This window comes from Heterodontus francisci, chromosome 19 (genome assembly GCF_036365525.1).
Source record: "Heterodontus francisci isolate sHetFra1 chromosome 19, sHetFra1.hap1, whole genome shotgun sequence".
NCBI lineage: Eukaryota > Metazoa > Chordata > Chondrichthyes > Heterodontiformes > Heterodontidae > Heterodontus > Heterodontus francisci.
This window is the reverse complement of record NC_090389.1, coordinates 11,375,152-11,399,249: the sequence shown is the minus strand read 5'-3', so window position 1 is coordinate 11,399,249 and position 24,098 is coordinate 11,375,152. Positions and strand designations below refer to the sequence as shown.

General features: G+C 47.0%; 1 protein-coding gene across 1 annotated transcript in view; it reads right to left on the bottom strand.

The window, feature by feature from the left end:
* The window catches only part of mst1 (macrophage stimulating 1), a 194,409-nt gene that overhangs the window by 127,062 nt on the left and 43,249 nt on the right, over nucleotides 1–24,098 (bottom strand). The window contains exons 5-7 of the mRNA XM_068051375.1: nucleotides 20,326–20,468; nucleotides 16,617–16,737; nucleotides 13,819–13,937 (exon numbers count right to left, since the gene is read on the bottom strand). Of these exons, the coding sequence (XP_067907476.1) occupies nucleotides 13,819–13,937; nucleotides 16,617–16,737; nucleotides 20,326–20,468 (383 nt within the window). The remainder of the gene's footprint in view (nucleotides 1–13,818; nucleotides 13,938–16,616; nucleotides 16,738–20,325; nucleotides 20,469–24,098) is intronic.

The window sequence follows — 24,098 nt, the reverse complement described above, 5'->3', positions numbered from 1 at the left end:
GGCCACCGCATGTTCTCCAGTCCCTGTTGTGAGTTGCTCTGAAAACATTTCCATTGTCTGGGCCACCGCATGTTCTCCAGCCCTTGTTGTGAGTTGCTCTGAAAACATTTCCATTGTCTGGGCCACCGCAGGTAGCAGGATGAAGGCACAGTGACTGTGATTTCTGGCGCCAAACAGTACACACTGCAGATACATGATGGCCAGGCTACCTGCAGCTGCATCTTCTCCATTCAGACTTTGTTGCCCTGCAAACGTGCTGTTGTTGTGCAGAGGCATCTGGGTCTGCCTTTGGACAGGCTCGCCCCCAATTGTCGCTGGCGTGCATCTCAGACACCAACGACGACAGGCATGGCTGCTGCCATTGTGATTACAGAGGAACAGCCAAGGCCCCTCAGCCACAATGAAAAATACCGCTTGCTTTCAGATCAATTGTACCAGCTGCAACAGGCCGTTCTGCAGAGTGGAACGGCAGCATTCATGAGGAGACTGGACTGGCTGCGGCAACAGACTCTCCGCTGGCAGCAAGGACTGGCTGATGAGATGGAGCCATTTACTATGCCCAACAATTGCCCGGAAGCACCTTCGGATGGAGGTGGCCGCGCGCTGGACATCAGTCACGTGTCACAAACCCTGGATCCTGAGCGTCTCACCCCCTGGCCTAATGATCTGATGGACCATACATATGCCTGCCTGTTCAAATCTCCACTTCCCCTACCTGCGGTACCCTCTCCTTGCTGCTCAGTTACACAGTCACCTGCTCCTACACCCATCATGGCAGTGCTCATGGACACACAGCCACCTGTTTCCCCATCCGACGTTGAAACAACCATGCAGAGCCTTGTGAGACTCCGCACTTGCCAGTTGCTGCCTGTCAAGCAGAGAGGGCGTCCAAAGGGGTCAAGCACTTGGGGAACATTCAGCAAGAAGAGACTGAGCACTAAAAGAAACAAGCATGCCGTGTCCAGTGGTAGCAGAAATGTGAATGCTCTTGCTGTGAACACAACTGGTGATAGTAGTAGGCAGGATTAAATGGGAATGGATGGAAAGACGCACGAGTAACATAACCACTGGCAGGGAACTGCTGGGCTAAATGGCCAGCTTTATGTTCATAGCCCAAAAGAAATGTGCTTCTTTTCCAGCACCCTCACATCATTCATGTTTTCCCTGAGAGCAGCATTGAACCATCACGAGATAGGGGCAGTAACATCATCCTGCCTCCTACAGCTGAGGGGGGTACTAAGTGATTCATTGGCGGTGTTATCAGTACATGCCTTTACCGCAGAACACAAAGCATGCTCAACAGTAATTTCATTGGAGGGAGGGAAGCTCTGACACTGATGTTCTTTCCTTATTTTCTTTCATGTAAAACGTGCCCTTGAGAAAACAATCCTTGACACTTAAGGACGGCATTCAAGCAAAGGAGGCAGTGCGGGAGAGGACGCAAGGATGTGCTGATTCCTGCATCTGAGGTGGGTAATAAGTGCTTCATTGGCGACGTTATCAATTGGTACCTTCACTGCAGAACTTAAAAAGGTGTGCACAACAGTAATTTCAGTGGATGGAGGGAGGCAAGCTCTGACTCTGATTTGCTTTATTTCTTTTCATGTAAAACACGCCGTCGAGAAAACAATCCTTGAGACTTAAGGTCAGCATTCAAGCAACGAAGGCAACTAGATCATGCTGCGGAGCTCATCACGATGTGGAAAGGAACATTGCATTTATGGATGAATTGGGAATGCACATTGGGATGCGCTTGGGGATCATTCACCAAGAATAGACTGAGCTCAGACTCTTGTGACTTTGCCTTCTTCACATGGACAAGACAGTAGTGGAATAGTGAGCCAAGCGTTCATTCACCACAAGGCTCTCCAGGAACAATCTCTTTAGCTGTGCATAGCAGAGACTCGGCCTGTCTGTCTAACGGGAATGCTGGACACAACACTCATGTATCCATGCACAGCAGTTCCTCGGATACTTAATGAACTTAATAAAACTTTTCAATAATTAAACCCAGAATTGTTGAGGTTTTGTTTTGCATGCTATTTCCCCGACTTTGCAACTGCACTTCAGATATTCAACTATGGTAGGGGGGTAGAGGCAGGGGTGGGTGAAGAGAGGGAGGGGTGGGGAGAGCGGGGAGGGGTGGGGAGAGGGAGCATGCAAAATGCAGGAACCAAACAGTTGCAATGCCTGAAGTACTGTGGAGAAGTAGAGAAAGCAACTGGGTAGGGGAGAAAGCAACTGGATTGGGCATCCGCAGCTGGAGGGAACGGCTGAATGGAGAGGGCCGGAAGCGAGAGGCCGTAGAGAGCCGCGGGGAGCGAGCGTGCGAAGACCTTGGTGTCACCGGGTCCAGGGACTGGCCAGTAAGTCTTTTGCTGTTGTGTTTATGGCGCATGCACAGAAAAAGGCGCTCCTCTTCCGCTGCTCCCCCCCCCCACTCTCTCCCCTTCCTCCCTCTCCCCCCAGCTCTCTCCCTCCCCCCTTCCTTACCCCTCCCTCTCCCTCTTTCTCCCCCCCTCCCCCTCTCCCTCTTTCTCTCCCGCTCCCCCCTCCCTTACCCCTCCCTCTCCCTCCCCCCTCCCTCTTTCTCCCCCCCTCTCCCTCCCTCTTTCTCTCCCTCTTTCTTCCCCCTCCCTCTCCCTCTTTCTCCCCCCCCTTCCCTCTCCCTCTTTCTCCCCCCCTCCCTCTCCCTCCCCCCCTCCCTCTTTCTCCCCCCCCTCCCTCTCCCTCTTTCTCCCTCCCTCTCCCTCTCCCTCTTTCTCCCTCCCTCTCCCTCTTTCTCCCCCCCCTCTCCCTCTTTCTCCCCCCCCCCTCTTCCTCTTTCTCCCCCCCCTCCCTCTTCCTCCCCCCCCTTCCTCTTTCTCCCCCCCTCCCTCTTTCTCCCCGCCTCCCTCTTTCTCCCCGCCTCCCTCTTTCTCCCCCCTCCCTCTCCCTCGCCCCCCGGCAACGCTACCGCTGGTCTCCCCGTGCTGCTCTCCCCGGCCCCTGCGCTGCTGTCCCCGGCCCCCGCGCTGCTCTCCCCGGCCCCCGCGCTGATCTCCCCGGACCCCGCGCGGATCTCCCCGGCCCCCGCGCGGATCTCCCCGGCCCCCGCGCGGATCTCCCCGGCCCCCGCGCGGATCTCCCCGGCCCCCGCGCGGATCTCCCCGGCCCCCGCGCGGATCTCCCCGGCCCCCGCGCTGATCTCCCCGGCCCCCGCGCGGATCTCCCCGGCCCCCGCGCGGATCTCCCCGGCCCCCGCGCGGATCTCCCCGGCCCCCGCGCGGATCTCCCCGGCCCCCGCGCAGATCTCCCCGGCCCCCGCGCTGCTCTCCCCGGCCCCCGCGCTGATCTCCCCGGCCCCCGCGCGGATCTCCCCGGCCCCCGCACGGATCTCCCCGGCCCCCGCGCTGATCTCCCCGGCCCCCGCGCAGATCTCCCCGGCCCCCGCGCTGCTCTCCCCGGCCCCCGCGCTGATCTCCCCGGCCCCCGCGCTGATCTCCCCGGCCCCCGCGCGGATCTCCCCGGCCCCCGCGCGGATCTCCCCGGCCCCCGCGCGGATCTCCCCGGCCCCCGCGCGGATCTCCCCGGCCCCCGCGCGGATCTCCCCGGCCCCCGCGCGGATCTCCCCGGCCCCCGCGCTGATCTCCCCGGCCCCCCGCGCTGATCTCCCCGGCCCCCGCGCTGCTCTCCCCGGCCCGCTCCACTCTCTCACTCCGGCCATTGTATTCTGCCACGTGTTTGTTAGGTTTCATCTCTGTGATTCTTTGATCAGCGCCATCTTTAGTCCTGGCAGCTGCTACAGTCGCAAGCTGTGACGTTTTCGTGGCACATGCTGTATTTGCGCATGTGCCAAAACAGCGCCACCTACCGATCGCGTTGTCAACAATTGCGGTCATTACTGAAACACGACCCCATTACTGAACACCAAGCTATTACTGAAACACAACCTCATTACTGAACACCAAGCTATTACTGAAACACGACCCCATTACTGAACACCAAGCTATTACTGAAACACAACCCCATTACTGAACACCAAGCTATTACTGAAACACGATCCCATTACTGAACACCAAGCTATTACTGAAACACGACCCCATTACTGAACACCAAGCTATTACTGAAACACAACCCCATTACTGAACACCAAGCTATTACTGAAACACGATCCCATTACTGAACACCAAGCTATTACTGAAACACGACCCCATTACTGAACACCAAGCTATTACTGAAACACAACCCCATTACTGAACACCAAGCTATTACTGAAACACGATCCCATTACTGAACACCAAGCTATTACTGAAACACGACCCCATTACTGAACACCAAGCTATTACTGAAACACAACCCCATACTGAACACCAAGCTATTACTGAAACACGATCCCATTACTGAACACCAAGCTATTACTGAAACACGACCTCATTACTGAACACCAAGCTATTACTGAAACACGACCCCATTACTGAACACCAAGCTATTACTGAAACACAACCTCATTACTGAACACCAAGCTATTACTGAAACACGACCCCATTACTGAACACCAAGCTATTACTGAAACACAACCCCATTACTGAACACCAAGCTATTACTGAAACACAACCTCATTACTGAACACCAAGCTATTACTGAAACACGACCCGATTACTGAACACCAAGCTATTACTGAAACACAACCTCATTACTGAACACCAAGCTATTACTGAAACACGACCCCATTACTGAACACCAAGCTATTACTGAAACACGACCCCATTACTGAACACCAAGCTATTACTGAAACACGACCCCATTACTGAACACCAAGCTATTACTGAAACACTATCCCATTACTGAACACCAAGCTATTACTGAAACACAACCCCATTACTGAACACCAAGCTATTACTGAAACACGACCCCATTACTGAACACCAAGCTATTACTGAAACACGACCCCATTACTGAACACCAAGCTATTACTGAAACACGACCCCATTACTGAACACCAAGCTATTACTGAAACACGACCCCATTACTGAACACCAAGCTATTACTGAAACACAACCCCATTACTGAACACCAAGCTATTACTGAAACACGATCCCATTACTGAACACCAAGCTATTACTGAAACACTATCCCATTACTGAACACCAAGCTATTACTGAAACACAACCCCATTACTGAACACCAAGCTATTACTGAAACACGATCCCATTACTGAACACCAAGCTATTACTGAAACACTATCCCATTACTGAACACCAAGCTATTACTGAAACACTATCCCATTACTGAACACCAAGCTATTACTGAAACACAACCCCATTACTGAACACCAAGCTATTACTGAAACACGATCCCATTACTGAACACCAAGCTATTACTGAAACACGACCCCATTACTGAACACCAAGCTATTACTGAAACACTATCCCATTACCGAACACCAAGCTATTACTGAAACACGACCCCATTACTGAACACCAAGCTATTACTGAAACACGACCCCATTACTGAACACCAAGCTATTACTGAAACACGACCCCATTACTGAACACCAAGCTATTACTGAAACACTATCCCATTACTGAACACCAAGCTATTACTGAAACACGACCCCATTACTGAACACCAAGCTATTACTGAAACACGACCCCATTACTGAACACCAAGCTATTACTGAAACACAACCCCATTACTGAACACCAAGCTATTACTGAAACACGACCCCATTACTGAACACCAAGCTATTACTGAAACACGACCCCATTACTGAACACCAAGCTATTACTGAAACACGACCCCATTACTGAACACCAAGCTATTACTGAAACACTATCCCATTACTGAACACCAAGCTATTACTGAAACACTATCCCATTACTGAACACCAAGCTATTACTGAAACACTATCCCATTACTGAACACCAAGCTATTACTGAAACACTATCCCATTACTGAACACCAAGCTATTACTGAAACACGACCCCATTACTGAACACCAAGCTATTACTGAAACACGACCCCATTACTGAACACCAAGCTATTACTGAAACACGACCCCATTACTGAACACCAAGCTATTACTGAAACACTATCCCATTACTGAACACCAAGCTATTACTGAAACACTATCCCATTACTGAACACCAAGCTATTACTGAAACACTATCCCATTACTGAACACCAAGCTATTACTGAAACACGACCCCATTACTGAACACCAAGCTATTACTGAAACACGACCCCATTACTGAACACCAAGCTATTACTGAAACACGACCCCATTACTGAACACCAAGCTATTACTGAAACACGACCCCATTACTGAACACCAAGCTATTACTGAAACACGACCCCATTACTGAACACCAAGCTATTACTGAAACACGACCCCATTACTGAACACCAAGCTATTACTGAAACACTATCCCATTACTGAACACCAAGCTATTACTGAAACACTATCCCATTACTGAACACCAAGCTATTACTGAAACACTATCCCATTACTGAACACCAAGCTATTACTGAAACACTATCCCATTACTGAACACCAAGCTATTACTGAAACACGACCCCATTACTGAACACCAAGCTATTACTGAAACACGACCCCATTACTGAACACCAAGCTATTACTGAAACACGACCCCATTACTGAACACCAAGCTATTACTGAAACACTATCCCATTACTGAACACCAAGCTATTACTGAAACACTATCCCATTACTGAACACCAAGCTATTACGGAAACACAACCCCATTACTGAACACTAAGCTATCACTGAAACAGAACCCCATTACTGAACACCAAGCTCTCATTTCCTAGACTGTAACTGACCTCAAATCCTCTGGAGATCATCAACCCACAACCTCCACATTACAGCCCGTCAAACCCAGCCAGCCCGCTTTGACCTCTTTCCTGATATACGCAAATGAAATGTCCCATAAAACTGATTGTTCCAGTCTGCTCCTGTCATATGGGACTTAATTCCTAATATTTCAACTCTATGCTTCCCCATCCCAGTTCCTACACACCTACATCTGTGGCTTTTCTGACACCCTTCCAGTTTTCTGGCTTCAACCGTCTCCGTTTCACAATGAAGGTACAGTCCCTACACACCTCCACCCCCACCAGGACATCCAGGTCTTCTACATCTCCAGCTCCACTGGAACATTCAGTCTCTCTACAGCTCCAGCCCCACCAGAATATCCAGTCTCTCTACAGCTCCATTCTCCACCCAGACATTCAGTCCTTCTACAGCTCCATTCTCCACCTGGACATTCAGTCTCTCTACAGCTCCAGCCCCACCAGAATATCCAGTCTCTCTACAGCTCCATTCTCCACCCAGACATTCAGTCCTTCTACAGCTCCATTCTCCACCTGGACATTCAGTCTCTCTATAGCTCCAGCCCCACCAGAATATCCAGTCTCTCTACAGCTCCATTCTCCACCCAGACATTCAGTCCTTTCTACAGCTCCATTCTCCACCTGGACATTCAGTCTCTCTACAGCTCCAGCCCCACCAGAATATCCAGTCTCTCTACAGCTCCAGCCCCACCAGAATATCCAGTCTCTCTACAGCTCCATTCTCCACCTGGACATTCAGTCTCTCTACAGCTCCAGCCCCACCAGAATATCCAGTCTCTCTACAGCTCCATTCTCCACCCAGACATTCAGTCCTTCTACAGCTCCATTCTCCACCTGGACATTCAGTCTCTCTACAGCTCCAGCCCCACCAGAATATCCAGTCTCTCTACAGCTCCATTCTCCACCCAGACATTCAGTCCTTCTACAGCTCCATTCTCCACCTGGACATTCAGTCTCTCTACAGCTCCAGCCCCACCAGAATATCCAGTCTCTCTACAGCTCCATTCTCCACCCAGACATTCAGTCCTTCTACAGCTCCATTCTCCACCTGGACATTCAGTCTCTCTACAGCTCCAGCCCCACCAGAATATCCAGTCTCTCTACAGCTCCATTCTCCACCCAGACATTCAGTCCTTCTACAGCTCCATTCTCCACCTGGACATTCAGTCTCTCTATAGCTCCAGCCCCACCAGAATATCCAGTCTCTCTACAGCTCCATTCTCCACCCAGACATTCAGTCCTTTCTACAGCTCCATTCTCCACCTGGACATTCAGTTTCTCTACAGCTCCAGCCCCACCAGAATATCCAGTCTCTCTACAGCTCCATTCTCCACCTGGACATTCAGTCTCTTTACACCTCCAGTTGCCACCAGGACAGCCTGCAGGCCCTCTGCTTCTTCCTCGAACCAGGCTCCAGCCAGTCTTCATCCACCACCATCCTCCTCCGCCTGGCCAAATTTGTTTTTACATTGAACAATTTTTGCTTTAACACTATTCACTTCCTCCAAGTAAAAGGGATTGTTCCACGAACCCAAATGCATCCTAGTTATGGCTCCTTTTGTAGGATATTTTGAAAGCTCCATGTTCTAGCCCTATACAGGCCTCCTCCCTAAACTGTTTTCCCTTACACTGATCATGCTTTCTGCTGATCCAAAATATTTCATTAATAATGCTTCAACTTTCAACCCCTCTCTTACCTTTACTTGGTCCATCAGTAACTCTTCTCTTCTTAGACTTCTCTATCTCAGGAGATGGGCTTTCTACTGAGCTCTGTAATCAGCTCACCAACTCCCACGACAACCTAGATTATACTATTTTTTATTCGTTCATGGGATGTGGGCATCACTGGCAAGACCAGCATTTATTGCACATCCATAATAGCCCTGGAGAAATGTGGTGGTGAACTATGTGCCCTCTACGCTGCGCGGGTGTGTGGCTGCGCAGCAATCAGGAATGTGCCACCCGGGGGTAAACAGGCTGCGTACATGCAGCAGTCCCTTTAAGGTGCATGCATGTGCTGCCATGCAACAATCTTAAAGGGACCACGTAGTGCAACAAACAGGCTGCACACAGTAAAGAGAAATTTGAGGGAACATTGGTGGTGAGCTGTCTTCTTGAACCGTTGCAGTCCATGAGGTGTAGGTACATCCACGGTGCTGTTAGGCAAAGAATTCCAGGATTTTGACCCAGTGATGATGTTGGGGGGAGTGAATGTTTAAGATGGTAGATGGAGTGCCAATCAAGCGGGCTGCTTTGCCCTAAATGGTGTTGAGCTTCTTGAGTGTTGTTGGAACTGCTCTCATCCAAGCAAGTGGAGAGTATTTCATTACACTCCTGACTTGTAGATGGTGGACAGGCATTGGGAGTCAGGAAGTGAATCACTCGCTGCAGAATATTCAGCCTCTGACCTGCTCTTGTAGGCACAGCCCTTATGTAGCTGGTCCAGTTCAGTTTCCGGTCAATAGTGACCCTCAGGGTGTTGATGGTGGGGAATTCAATGATGGTAATGCCATTGAATGTCAAGGGGAGATGGTTAGATTCTCTCTTGCTGGAGATGGTCATTACCTGGTACTGTATGGCACAAATGTTACTTGCTACTTATCAGCCCCCAAGCCTGAAAGTTGTCCAGGTCTTGCTGCATGCAAGCACAGACTGCTTCATTATCTGAGGAGTTGCACATGGAACTGAACACTGCATTCATCAGCGAACATCCCCATTTCTGATCTTATGTTGGAGGGTAGGTCATTGATGAAGCAACTTAAGAAGGTTGGGCCTAGGAAACTACCCTCTGAAACTCCTGCAGTGATGTTCTGAGGCTGAAATGATTGGCCTCAAGAACCACAATCATCTTCCTTTGTGCTAGGTATGACTCCAGTCAGTGGAGATTTTTTTCCCCCTGATTCCCATTGGCTGCAGTTTTAAAAGTTTTCCTTGATGCTACACTTGATCAAATTCTGTCTTGATACCAAGGGCAGTCACTCTCATCTCACCTTTGTTCATGTTTGGACCAAGGCTTGAATGAGGTCTGGAGCCAAGTGGTCCTGGCAGAACCGAAACTAAGCATCTGTGATCAGGTTGCTGATGAGTAAGTGTTGCTCGAGAGCATTGTCAATGACATCAACCATCATTTTGCTGATGATTGACAGTAGACTAATGGCCAGATTGGACTTGTCCTGCTTCCCACCCCATTTTCTGCAGGAACTCCATTCCCCTCTCCCAAAATTTCCATTGTCATCAATTTTATTCTGACAATGCCACCTTCCACACCGGAGCTTAAGAACTGCCTTTTCTCCTCAGTCAAAGTTTGCCCTCCACCATGGTTGGCAGGACTCCTAACTGAGTCAGTCCCATTTCCTGTGCTTCTGCCCTCAGACCTTCTCACCCCAGTCAGAACTTTGATGGGGTCTTCCTTGACTTCACCTTCTGCCTTATCAGATCATCTGCCATTTGTGTCGCCCCCATCATGATCCCACCACCAAACGCAGTGACCTCTCCCTCCCCTCCCCTCTCCACTTCCCATCGTAACACCCTGGTCCAAGGAAAGCTTATGGTATGTTAGCCTTTATCGCAAGAGGATTTGAGTAAAGGAGTAGTGAAGTCTTGCTTCAATTGTATAGAACCTTGGTTAGACTGTACGTGGAGTACTGTGTGCAGTTTTGGTCCCCTTAACTTAGGAAGGATATTATTGCCATAGAGGGAGTGCAACGAAGGTTCACCAGACTTGTTCCCGGGTTGGCAGGACTGTCCTATGAAGAAAGATTGGGGAAACTGGGCCTGTATTCTCTAGAGTTTCGAAGAATGAGAAGTGATCTCATTGAAACCTACAAAATACTTCAAGGGATAGACAGGGTAGATGCAGGTAAGATGTTTCGCCTGGTCGGGGAGTCTAGAACCAGGGGACACAATTTCAAAATAAGGGGGAAGCCATTTAGGACAGAGATGAGGAGAAATTTCTTTACTCAGAGTGTTGTGAATCTTTGGAATTCTCTACCCCAGAAGACTGTGGAAGCTCAGTCATTGAGTATGTTTAAAGTAGAGATTGACAAATTTCTAAATACCAATGGCATAAAATGATATGGGGATAGTGTGGGAAAAAGGCATTGAAGCCCCATCAGTCTACTCTAAATCATCAGTAAAGTGATGGAAGGTGTCATCAACAGTGCCATCAAGCAGCTCTTGCTTAGCAATAACCTGCTCAGTGCCATTCAGTTTGGGTTCCGCCAGGGCCACTCAGCTCCTGACCTCATTACAGCCTTAGTTCAAACATGGATAAAAGAGCTGAACTCAAGAGATGAGATGAGAGTGACTGCCCTTGACATCAAAGCAGCATTTGACAGAGTAGAGCATCAAGGAGCCCTACCAAAACTGAAGTCAATCGGAATCAGGGGGAAAACTCTCCGTTGGTTGGAGTCATCCCTAGCGCAAAGGAAGATGGCTGTGGTTGTTGGAGGTCAATCATCTCAACTCCAGGACATCACTGCAGGAGTTCCTCAGGGTAGTGTCCTAGGCCCAACTATCTTCAGGTGCTTCATCAATGACCTTCCTTCAATCATGAGGTCAGAAGTGTGGATGTTCGCTGATGATTGCACAATGTTCAGCACCATTCGCGCCTCCTCAGATACCGAAGCAGTCCCTGTAGAAATGCAGCAAGAGCTGGACAATATCCAGGCTTGGGCTGATAAGTGGCTAGTAACATTTGCGCCACACAAGGGCGAGGTATTGACCATCTCCAACAAGAGGCAGCACAGTGGCGCAGTGGTTAGCACTGCAGCCTCACAACTCCAGCGACCTGGGTTCAATTCTGGGTACTACCTGTGCGGAGTTTGTAAGTTCTCCCTGTGACCGCATGGGTTTTCGCCCGGTGCTCTGGTTTCCTCCCACAGCCAAAGACTTGCAGGTTGATAGGTAAATTGGCCATTGTAAATTGCCCCTAGTGTAGGTAGATGGTAGGAGAATAGTGGGGATGTGGTAGGGAATATGGGATTAATGTAGGATTAGTATAAATGGGTGGTTGTTGGTCGGCACAGACTCGGTGGGCTGAAGGGCCTGTTTCAGTGCTGTATCTAAAAATAGAGAGAATCTAACCATCTCCCTTTGATATTCAATAGCATTATTATTGCTGAATCCCCCACTATCAACATCCTAGGGGTTACCATTGACCAGAAACAGAACTGGAGTAGCCATATAAATACTGTGGCTACAGGACCAGGTCAGAGGCTGGGACTCCTGTGGCGAGTAACCTACTTTCTGACTCCCCATCCACCTGTCCACCATCTACAAGGCACAAGTCAGGAGTGTGATGGAATACTCTCCACTTGCGCTGATGGGTGTAGCTTCAACAGCACTTAAGAGGCTTGACACCATCCAAGACAAAGCAGCCCGCTTGATTGGCACCCTATCCACAAACATTCACTCCCTCCACCACCAATGCATAGTGGCAGCAATGTGTACCATCTACAAGATGCAATGCACCAAGGCTCCTTAGACAACACCTTCCAAACCCGTAACCTCTACCAACTAGAAGGACAAGGGCAGCAAATGCATGGGAACACCACCACCTGCAAGTTCCTCTCCAAGTCACACACCATCCTGACTTGGAACTATATCGCCATTCCTTCACTGTCGCTGGGTCAAAATCCTGGAACTCCCTTCCTAACTGCACTGGGGGTGTACCTCACATGCACTGCAGCGGTTCAAGAAGGCAGCTCACCACCACCTTCTCAAGGGCAGTTTGGGATGGGCAATAAATGCTGAGCTAGCCGGTGACACCCACATCCCAGGAATGAATAAAAAAAAGTGGATGAGCAGCCATGATCGTATTGAATGGCAGAGCAGGCTCGATGGGCTGAATGGCCTACTCTGGCTCCTATGTTTCTCTGTTCCTATGTTCACTCTACCATCAACATTACTTCCCCTGACACCTCAGGATGTGGACACAGGAGCTGCAACATCTGCCATTCACTACCTCCCACGTCACTGTTTGGGGCCGAAAACACAGCTTTTGGGTGAGAAAGCAATGTACTTGCACTCATTCCAACTTGGTATCTGCTGTTTGCAGTGCTCTCTCCTTTACATTGGGAAGTCCGAATGCAGATGATGTCATCGCTTTGCCAAACACTTCTGTTCTGCCCACAGATGAGTTAATTGTCACTTTTCAATTCACTGTCCCACTCCCAATCTGGCCTCTGTTTCTCTAGCCTTCTCCAATGTTCCAATGAAGCTCAACGCAAGCCCCTCATCTTTCTACTCTGCACTTTGCAGCCCTCTGGCCTTAATATTGACTTTAACAGCTTCAGACCTTAACTGTAGCTCCCACTTTCTCTCCAGCAATGCTGGCAATACAGAACGGGTCTATGAACATTGCTATGGTTTGGGGGTTAGGAGCAGGTTGGTGCTCGGGTTTGGGACTCTCTTTGGAGCACTGTGCAGATCGGCAGTCTGCACTCTTGTTACTATCATCAAAATTGTTAAAAGTGATGAAAGTTGCCCCAGTGTGCCAGTGGACATGGGCATCGGCCAGTGTATCACTGAGCCACACAGATCAGAAGGTGCAGATTCAACTTCTGTTCTCGGCTCAAGTTAGCTGGTTTCAAATGAGGTGTCAATTGAGCTGCTGCAATTGGGCCTCACCCTCCATGAGTTGAAAAGGGGAAGATCAGCCAGGGGCTCCCATCTAGTAACTATCCAACAACTCCTGCTGGAAAGTGTGCACATGAGGACTGGATCAGGCTCGCCTGTGATGCCCACCATGGTTAAACAGTATCGCACCCGAGACTCTCTGTTAATCATACATAGCAAGAACAGTTGCTTGGATGAGGAAGAGAAGGATTCCATTGTCAGTGACCCTGTACACTAATGAGAATCAGCACCTCCAGGGGAACAAGCTGAAATATTTGTCCAGGAAAAATTATGAAAGAAAGGTCTAATTTCTAGCATGAGTTTCCCTTTAGTAGCTTCACTTACCACATTTCTGTATGCTGCAGTATTCACGCTCCACAGCAGGATCAGTGGTATAACACCAGGGCCGGATTGACCCATCAGGATTGCGACAGTAATTATCATCCAAGTTTTTCTCAGGGTACCTTGATCCATCAGAAGGGAACGGAACAATAAAAGCTATTAGCAACTAACCACCTGCAATCTGGCCCACAAAAAGATGCCTATCTTAATACTGATGCTAGAAACATGAGCTCGGGTGAAAGGGGGCCACAATTGGTTCGCACGCTGGCCTTTTACTTGGATTCAAATCTATCCCAGACCGATGGGGTGAAAGTTTATTCTGAGGGTCTTCCCCAAGGACTGAGCATTGACATGGTGGGCAGATGAGCATGCTCCTGGGACCCCAAGAGCTATGCTGGTGTGTGTATAACTCCTGATAGGGCCACCAAGACTGTCAGGTTGAAAGGCAGGGGTCAGACTAAAGGCATGGGTAGGGACTAGTGAGCCAGGCTAACAACCTGTCCAGGTAAAAAAAGGCCTTTTGTTTTGCAAAGAACCCAGAGAGAAGATCAGTCTGTTATAGATCTGAAAATAGAAATATCCACTCTGGAGAACTGTGATCTGCTGGATGCAAGGCAAGCTGATATTTCTGGCACTAGGCACAGGAGACTCTAACAAACCCTCCAAGGTTAAGCTGCTGGCAGGGAGCACATTCCATGACAATGTAGACATGTTACACAGAATTTTCCATTTGCCTAATGGATGGGCAGTATGCCAGTGGTTTCCTGATATCTGGGGCCAGCAGACCCTTAGCGGAGATGTCGATAACCAGGGGGCATAGATTTAAGGTAAGGGGCAGGAGATTTAGAGAGGATTAGAGGAAATATTTTTTCACCTAGAGGGTGGTTGGAATCTGGAACACACTGCCTGAAGGGGTGGTAGAGGCAGGTACCCTCACAACATTTAAGAAGTATTTAGATGAGCACTTGAAATGCCATAGCATAGAAGGCTATGGGCCAGGTGTTGGAAAATGGGATTAGAATAGATAGGTGCTTGATGGCTGGCATGGAGACAATGGGCTAAAGGGCCTGTTTCTGTGCTGTATAACTCTATGACTCTAATACTCCCCACTGGGACAACTCCAAGGGTTATCTCCGTTTGCTGGCTTTTAGAGTCTTACATAACAATCTGAACCCAGCTCTTAGTAACAGGCCATTCAGCCCCACAAGCCTGTTTTGCCATTCAGTTAGATCATGTACTTCAACGCCCCCCCGCCCCCCACCCCCATGACTTGTTCCATGTCACTTGATGCCCATACCCAACAAAAATTTATCAATCTCGGTCTTAAAATTTCTATTGACTCCCTGCATTCACTGCCTATTGGAGAAGGGAATGTGAGAATGAGCCCACAAAACAAATTGAACATTAATTGCCAATTCAGACCACAGGATGGCTGATGTTGGAAATGGAAGAATGCCACCCTGGTACGCCTGGTGTACAATCCAGAAGCTGCAACTCAGGTAAAGCAGACGGAGTCTGATTTGTATGCAACCTTGCCATAGGTGGCCCAGGAGTCCTAGATGGTGAAGTTGTGGCCGGGATTCTCTCCTCCACTGGTGGTCTTTCAATGGGTAAAGCTTCCACATATCCTTCCAACACCACCAGCATGCTGACCCTGTTTCCATCTAATATACATGGCAGGCCCTGGTGGGATTCACACCTGGCCATGAAATCCCAACACCAGAAGAGCAGTCAGGCAGCTAAAGAAACAGAAGCGCCCCAATGATTGGCTGCCTTGTAGGCTTCAACAGAAATCAAAGCAAGGTAAATGTGGGGCTGAAATTGAGGAAGAGGAGGCAGTTACTAGGCTCTCTCCCTCCATAGGGGGCCTCAGGGCCGTTACTGTCTCCTCCTGGAGTCTGAGGTCACCTTTCCCATGGCAGCTCTGGAAAATGGCGGTAACATAGGTGAACGGGAGGGACAGTGACTGGGCTGTCAGGCCATGACCCATCCATTGCCTTAACATGTGGTGAATTCCAGATTCAGAAGGAGTCCCATTGTGAACAGCTCTGGCAGCATGTAGGTGATAGACCTCACCGCCCATACTTTCCTTCATTCTCCATTGCGATTACAAATTTTGGGTCTTTTCTGAAGAAGAATCCTTGGGCAGTGTCTCCAAAAAGGAAACAAACTCCACTTTTCAGCTTCATTTTGGTGACTGCAAAATTCATGGTATTAAAAAAATAGTTGTTTGAAATAGTCAGTCCTTCCTAGTTTTTTTCAGCAGATTGGAAGAGAAATGTGCTAGTGCAGCCACGAGAGATCTACGCATAGGACCATGGCAGTGGCGAGATGGGTTGAATCCCTGCAGCATTATGTTCCAGTCACAGTTGTGCCAGAAAAGCAGCAAGTGAAAGCCAGGGATGTCCATAAAGATGCGAAGATTAGTAGAAGACCCATCCATCAGCTGTCTTTGCGCCGATAATTACAGTTGACCTTGAGCAGCATCCCAAAGGACAACGTTAACATATCCTATGGACGGGAATGAACCACCTTATGGTACATCTTACTGCATTATTGCTGTTACATCACAGCACTGAGAGCCACCCCAAATCTGCCACACACTCTACCTCAACATGGATTATGGATCAAACCTGGGGCCTTGCTGGTGTGTAGTGCTCAGCTAAGTGTAGCTACCCAATGGAATATTGTTGCAACTAGTCCATTCTTATGATCCACTGCATCCTTTGTTAACAGCATCCATGTACCTCAGTGACAATTTTGTACTGCTTAGTTTGAACAGTGAGATAGCAGTCACTTACTTCTCTGGATGGTATTTATGTAAGTGAGGATAACTGAGATCCCAGCGTTGACACTCTCTCCCGCTTTCCGTGTGATCCACAAAGCCAGAGTAATCCTCACCATTGCACAACATACAAATGTCTGAGCAAAAAAATACAGAAACACACTGTTAGACATTCCATCAGGAGCTTGCCTGCGACCTAGTTTATTGATAAGTGATCGTGATTCTCTCTTCTCATCTCACCAGGAAGTGCAGATATGTCAATTGTTCCTTATTGAAGGTTATGCTTTGCTGTTTGCTCTTCAGTGTCCACCTTCACTGACCAACAGGGAGCCGCTGTCTTAGATCAGGCCACTGCTCTTACCAATCTATCAAATTTCTGATTTTTTGACCTCCGTTCCTCACCACTCATTCAGATAAAGGATTCATCATACATTTCCTTCCAATACTCTGTGACACACTGCCGGCAAACACCAATGCTGTGCCCCAAGGCCACTCAACACAGTGTCACTGGTTAGAATTGAGGTGTCAAGAGAAGAATCCACTTTCTTCTCATTCTTGACAGGATACAGAAAAAATAAAAGTCATGCTTTAAAAGGTTCACAAAGATTCTCGAATTTACAAGAGATCAGATGCTTTTTAGCAGGCGACCTGATCATCAGTTTCTGTGTGCGTGGCACCTATGCCCCAAAGCTGCAGTGTTGTTGTGTGGTGGGGGGTGGGGGAGAATAAATGTGTAAGTGGGTAGTAATGAGATATTGAAAGACTTCAGTGTTGTCATGGTTGGCTATCCACTGACTGCACTCTATAACTAACAGAAGTGAATGTGGCTGGTACACACTAAAAAGCAGTAAGTGATTGGCGGCACAGTGGCGCAGTGGTTAGCACCACAGCCTCACAGCTCCAGCGACCCGGGTTCAATTCTGGATACTGCCTGTGTGGAGTTTGCAAGTTCTCCCTGTGTCTGCGTGGGTTTCCTCCAGTTGCTCCAGTTTCCTCCCACATGCCAAAGACTTGCAGGTTGATAGGTAAATTGGCCATTATAAATTGCCCCTAGTATAGGTAGGTGGTAGGGAAATATAGGGACAGGTGGGGATGTGGTAGGAATATGGAATTAGTGTAGGATTAGTATAAATGGGTGGTTGATGGTCGGCACAGACTCGGTGGGCCGAAGGGCCTGTTTCAGTGCTGTATCTCTAAACTAAACTAAACTAAACTAAATCAGGGGTGAAGTCTTATTTGCTTAAGCCATTCTATGCTGATTATTTACAACCATAGAATGATACAGCACAGAAGGAGGCCATTCGGCCCATCCAGCCTGTGCCAACTCTTTGAAAGAGCTATCCAATTAGTCCTGCACTCCTGCTCTTTCCCCATCTCCTAACAATTTTATCCCCTTCAAGTATTTATCCAATTCCCTTTTGAAAATTACTATTGAATCTGCTCTTCCAGGCAATGCATTGCAGATCATAATTACCTTAAATCTGTGCAAACAATTTCTCCATATTTGCCCTCCATAATTTTGAACACCTCAATTAAATCTCCCCTTAACCTTCTCTGTTTTAAAGAGAACAATCCCAATTTCTCTAGACTCTCCACATAATTAGTTTTAGTTTAGTTGAAATCACTCAATCCTGGTACCATTCTGATAAATCTCCTCTGCAACCTGTCTAAGGCCTTGACATCCTTCCTAAAGTGTGGTGCCCAGAATTGGGTGCAATACTCGAGCTCAGGCAAAACCAGTGATTTATAAAGGATTTGGAAGGTGTTGTCAAAGGAGGCGTGCTGCAGTGCATCTTGTATATGGTACAAACTGCTGCCACTGTGCACTGGTGGTGGAGAGAGTAAATGTTTAAGTTGGTGAATGGGGAGCCAATCAAGCAGGCTGCATTGTCCTGGATGGTGTTGAGCTTCTTGAGTGTTGTTGGAGTTGCACCCATCCAGACAAGTGAATTAAGTACTTTTTTAAAAATACTGCTGAAATGTAGGAATTTTGGCAGCCAATTTACACACTGCAAGGTCCCACAAACAGTAATGAGATAATGGCCAGATAATCCATTTTAATGAAGTTATTTGAGGGTCAAATATTGACCAGGACACCTGGGAGAACTCCCCTGCTCTTCTTTAAATCATGTTCCAGTACTTTGAATCATTTGTTTACGTCCACCAGAAAGGGGATATTGGACCTTGGTGTAACATCTCATAGGAAGGACGGCACCTCTGACAGAGCAGCATTCCCTCTGCACCACACTGGAGTGACAGCCTAGACTTTGTGTGTGTAAGTGTCTGGAGTGGTTAAATCCAGAACCTTCAGATTCAGAAGCATACATGCTACCAGGTGAGCCAGACTGACACAAGGAAAATATCTGCTTTACTGAATGCTGAGGCTGGGAAGATCTATGGCCTATTACCTCTTAAAAATTCTGACAACCTGGCAGTTAACATTAAAGAAAGACTTGCATATATAAAGTGCTTTTCACAACCACAGGATGTCTCAAAGCGCTTTATAGCCAATTAAGTACTTTTATAGTGTTACCACTGTTGTAGGGTCGGAAACACAGCAGCTAATTTGCACACAGCAAATTCCCACAAACAGCAATGTGATTTTGTGATATTGATTGAAGGATAAATATTGACCAGGACACCAGGGATAACTCCCCTGCTCTTCTCTGAAACGGTGCCATGGGATATTTTACATAGAAACATAGATTATGGAGCAGGAGTAGGCCATTCGGCCCTTCGAGCCTGCTCCGCCATTCATTATGATCATGGCTGATCATCCAATTCAGTAACCTGTTCCTGCTTTCGCCCCATACCCTTTGATCCCTTTAGACCCAGGAGCTATATCTAACTCCTTCTTGAAAACATACAATGTTTTGGCCTCAACTGCTTTCTGTGGTAGCAAATTCCACAGGTTCACCTCTCTGGGTGAAGAAATTTCTCCGCATCTCAGTCCCGAAAGGTTTACCCTGTATTCTTAGACTATGACCCCTGGTTCTGGACTCCCCCACCATCGGGAACATCCTTCCTGCATCTACTCTGTCAAGTCCTGTTAGAATTTTATAGGTTTCAATGAGATTCCCCCCTCACTCTTCTGAACTCCAGTGAATATAATCCTAACCGACTCAATCTCTCCTCATAAGTCAGTCCCGCCATCCCAGGAATCAGTCTGGTAAACCTTCACTGCACTCCCTCTATAGCAAGAACATCCTTCCTCAGATAAGGAGACCAAAACTGCACACAATATTCCAGGTGTGGCCTCACCAAGGCCTTGTATAATTGCACCCAATCTCCACCCAAGAGGCAGATGGGGCCTCAGTTAAACATCTCAACCAATAGATAGCACCTCCGACAGTGCAGTAATCCTTTCGGACTGCACCGGAGTGTGAGCCTTGATTTTTGCACTCAAATCCTGGAAAGGAACTTGAACTGAGAACCTTCTGATCTAAAGGCTAGCAAGCTACCAGCTGAGCCACAGTTGATACATTATAATGTTCTCGGCAGAGCTGCGGCACATTTTAACCCCTCGGTTCAGTTGACCACATGAAATGCTTGGCCTCAATCCTAACTCCACTGTTCATTCTACCTTAATTCAAATTGTTGTGGGTTAGTCCAAGCAGCAGTCTGCTCTATACGAAACCATGCTATACTGACATAGATACAAGGGCTATGGTGGGCCTGAGGTGACACTCCATCAAGTGCCTTAAATTCTATGAAGAGCACTTTACCCTCATCACATCTCGTGATGCCACAGTCCTCCAGCCGGGTGCTCCAGTCAGTGGTGTAACACCAGGGGCCATTCTGATCGTTGTCAGGGTTGCGGCAATAATTCAAATGAAGCCCTTTTTCTGGGAATTGACCTGGAGTGTTTCTGTTGAAAGCAAAAGCAGACAAAACATCAGCCTTTCCCTACAAGCATACAGCTTGAAATACGACAGTAGAAGTTATACGATGCTGTCCTAGGAAACTCTGCATGTTCAATTCCCCCCTTTCCGATCATAATAATTTTGTATCTTCACAACCTGCCCTTGGAGAAGTGGAAGGACTGGCAGGGTGATTAACAGGGTGGCATTGTTGTTCTTTTTGTATCTTTTGTACACTCTTCCCTTGTGGATCAGTGTGGAGAAGTGGGACGATGCGTAGGCTAATTAATAGTTTAACCTGCTATGACGTGAACTCTTTTCCCAAGGTCATAACCACCTTTATACCAGCCAAAAGAGTGGTTAGTTCTATACAGCGGGAGGGTTCCCACAAGGCATAAGACAGGGGAGGGGCCACCCATACCCACCAGATATGAATATCCCACTGGATGCCTAATCCAGAATTCAGAGCCAGATCACCAGCCTTTGTACATCAGGACTGTCTGGTGTGGTGTTTAAACGCTACAACTTCTGAGTAAGAGGCAGGAATATTACCACTGAGCCATAGGCTTACTTTCATCAACCAACACCAACCCCCCCCCCCCCCCCCCCCGACCCCCACCTCCACCCCCACCATGATCCTGAAAAGTCAAGGAGTCAGGTTGCAGTAAGAGCGCAATGCACACAGCTGGAGATGAACTTGGAATGGGGATGGGGGTCAAGTCCATGTAGGAACCAATAACCTAGGTAGAACTAGGAATGATGGTCTGCTGACAGAGTTTGAGGAGTTAGGGTCGAAATTAAAACGCAGAGCCTCAAAGATAATAATCTCTGGATTGTTACCTGAGCCATGCACCAGTTAGCATAGGGTCAAGCAGATTAGAGAATTAAATCTGCATCTTAAAAAGTGGATTGGGAAGAAGGGGTTTCGATTCATGGGACACTGGCCCCAGTCCTCAGGAAAGAGGGAGCTGTTCTGATGGGATGGACGGCACTTAAACTGGGCTGGTATCAATGCCCTGGAAAATCGTATTACTAGGGCTGTGGATAGGGATTTAAATTAAAAGGCAGGGGAGGGGTCAGGTGAAGAGTGATTTAGAATCTAAAGACAATAGAGCAGTGTAGCAATTTGGGTAAAGACAAGCAGAGTGAGACAGGAAGAAACAGGGGGTTTAACTGTAATGGTGCATCAGCGAATAAGGTCCATGCAAAGATTATTAGTAAAAGAAAAATTAAAGGCTCCTTATCTGAATGCGTGAAGCATTCGCAATAAGATAGTTGAACTAATAGCACAAAGAGATATAAATGGTTTGTATCTATTTGTCGTTACAGAAACATGGTTACAAGGTGACCAAGGTTGAAAAATAAATATTCCAGGGTACGCAATGTTAATGGTGGGTTAATTATGTGTTAAAGATATACAGGTGAAGGGCATTGCTTAATTAAGGACTTAGAGCAGATATAAAGATAGCCTGCTAGAACACGGTGGAGGCGGAGATATGTAATGCTGCATTCTGTGAATAAACCAACTATCAAGAAAAGGATCTATGTCTAGCTTTATTCTTCACCATTTGGCTTGGATCCGTTTAACACACATTTTAAAAAGACAGACAGAATGCTGAAGCAGGAGGAGCCGTCCTCATAGTAAAGGATGACATAGGGACAATAGTGAGAAAGGATCTTGGTTCACAAGATCAGGAAGTAGAATCAGTATGGGTGAAGATTAGGAATAAAAAGGGTCAGAAAATGCTGGTGGTAGTAGTTTATAGGCCCCCTAACAGCAGTTATACCATTGGACAGAGCATTAAGCAAGACATAATTGAAGCTTGTAACAAAGGCAATGTAATAATTGTGGAGAAATTTAATCTTCATATAGACTGGACAAATCAAATTGGTGTAGGTCGCCTGGAAGATGAATTTGTAGAAAGCTTCTCGACAGTTTCCTGGAACAATATGTTGAGAAGCCAACTAAGGATAAAGCTATTTTAGATCTAGTATTGTGCAATCAGGCAGGTTTCATTAGTAATCTCATAGTAAAAGATCCTCTGAGGAAAAAGTGATCATAATACAACTGAATTCCATATTAAGTTTGACAGCGACATACTCCAATCCCATCAAAGAATCTTGAATTTAAGCAAAGACAATTACATAAGCATGTAAGGAGAACTGGCTAAGGTTGATTGTGTAAATACACTAAAAGGCATGGCGGTAAATAAACAGTGAGAAACATTTAAAGAAACAACTCAAAATGTTCAACAAATGTGTGTTCCATTAAAAAGCAAAAAACTCAGTAAGAAAGATCCATCCGTGGCTTACTAAGGAAGTTATGGATAGTATTAGATTAAAAGCGGGTTATAATGTTGCAAAGAGTAGTAATAAGCCTAAGGATTGGGAGTGTTTTAGAAACCAGCAAAGTGCAACCAAAAAGTTGATAAAAGGAAACAACAGAATACAAGAGTAAACTAGCCAGGAATATAAAAACAGATTGTAAGAGCTTTGACAAGTATATAAAAACAGAGGAGTGGCTAAAATAAACATTGATCCCTTAGAACCAGAGACAAGATAAATTATCATAGGGAATGAGGAAATGGCATAGACCTTGAACAAATATCTTGTGTCCGTCTTCACAGATGAAGACACAAATTACAGATCATAAATAGAGGATAACCCAGAAGCTCTGATGATTCTACAAAATTCCCTAGATTCGAGAATGGTCCCAGCAGATTGGAAGTTAGCAGATGTAACAATGCTATTCAAGAAAGGAGGGAGAGAGAAAACAGGGAACTACAGGCCAGTTAGCCTGACATCAGTTGTTGGGAAAATGCTGGAATCTATTATTAAGGAAATCTCAACAATGCACTTAGAAAATCATGGTATGATCAAACAAAGTCAACATGGTTTTACAAAAGGGAAATTATGTTTGACAAATTTAATTAGATTTTTTTGAGAATGTGACTAGTAGGGTGAATAAAGGGAAATCAGTAGATATAGTATACTTGGATTTCCAAAAGGTATTCGATAAGGTTTGTCACAAAGGCTAATATGCAAGATAAGGGCTCATGGAGTTGGGGGTAATATGCTAGCATGGATAGAGGATTGGTTAACAGACAACAAGCAGAGAGTAGAGATAAACAGGCCACTTTCAAGTTTGCAAGCTGTAACTAATGGAATGCTGCAAGGATCAGTGCTGGGGCATCAGCCATTTACAATTTACATTAATGAGTAAGACAAAGAGACTGAGAGTAATGTATCTAAGTTTACTGATGATACAAAGTTAGGTGGGAATGTAAGCTGTGAGGAGGACACCAAGAGATATAGACATGTTAAGTGAATGGGCAACAAGGTGGCAGATGGAGTTTAATGTGGAGAAGTGTGAGGTTATCCACTTTGCTCGTAAAAACAGAAAAGCAGAATATTTTTTAAAAGGCATGAAACTTTGAAATTTGATGTTCAGAGAGACTTGGGTGTACTCATACAAGGAACACAGAAAGTCAGCATGTCGGTACAGCAAGCAATTAGGAAGGCAAATAGCATGTTGGCCTTTATTGCAAGGGGATTATAGTACAAGAACAAGAAAGTCTTGCTACAGTTGTACAGGGCTTTGGTGAGAACACACCTCAGTACTGTGTACAGTTTTGGTC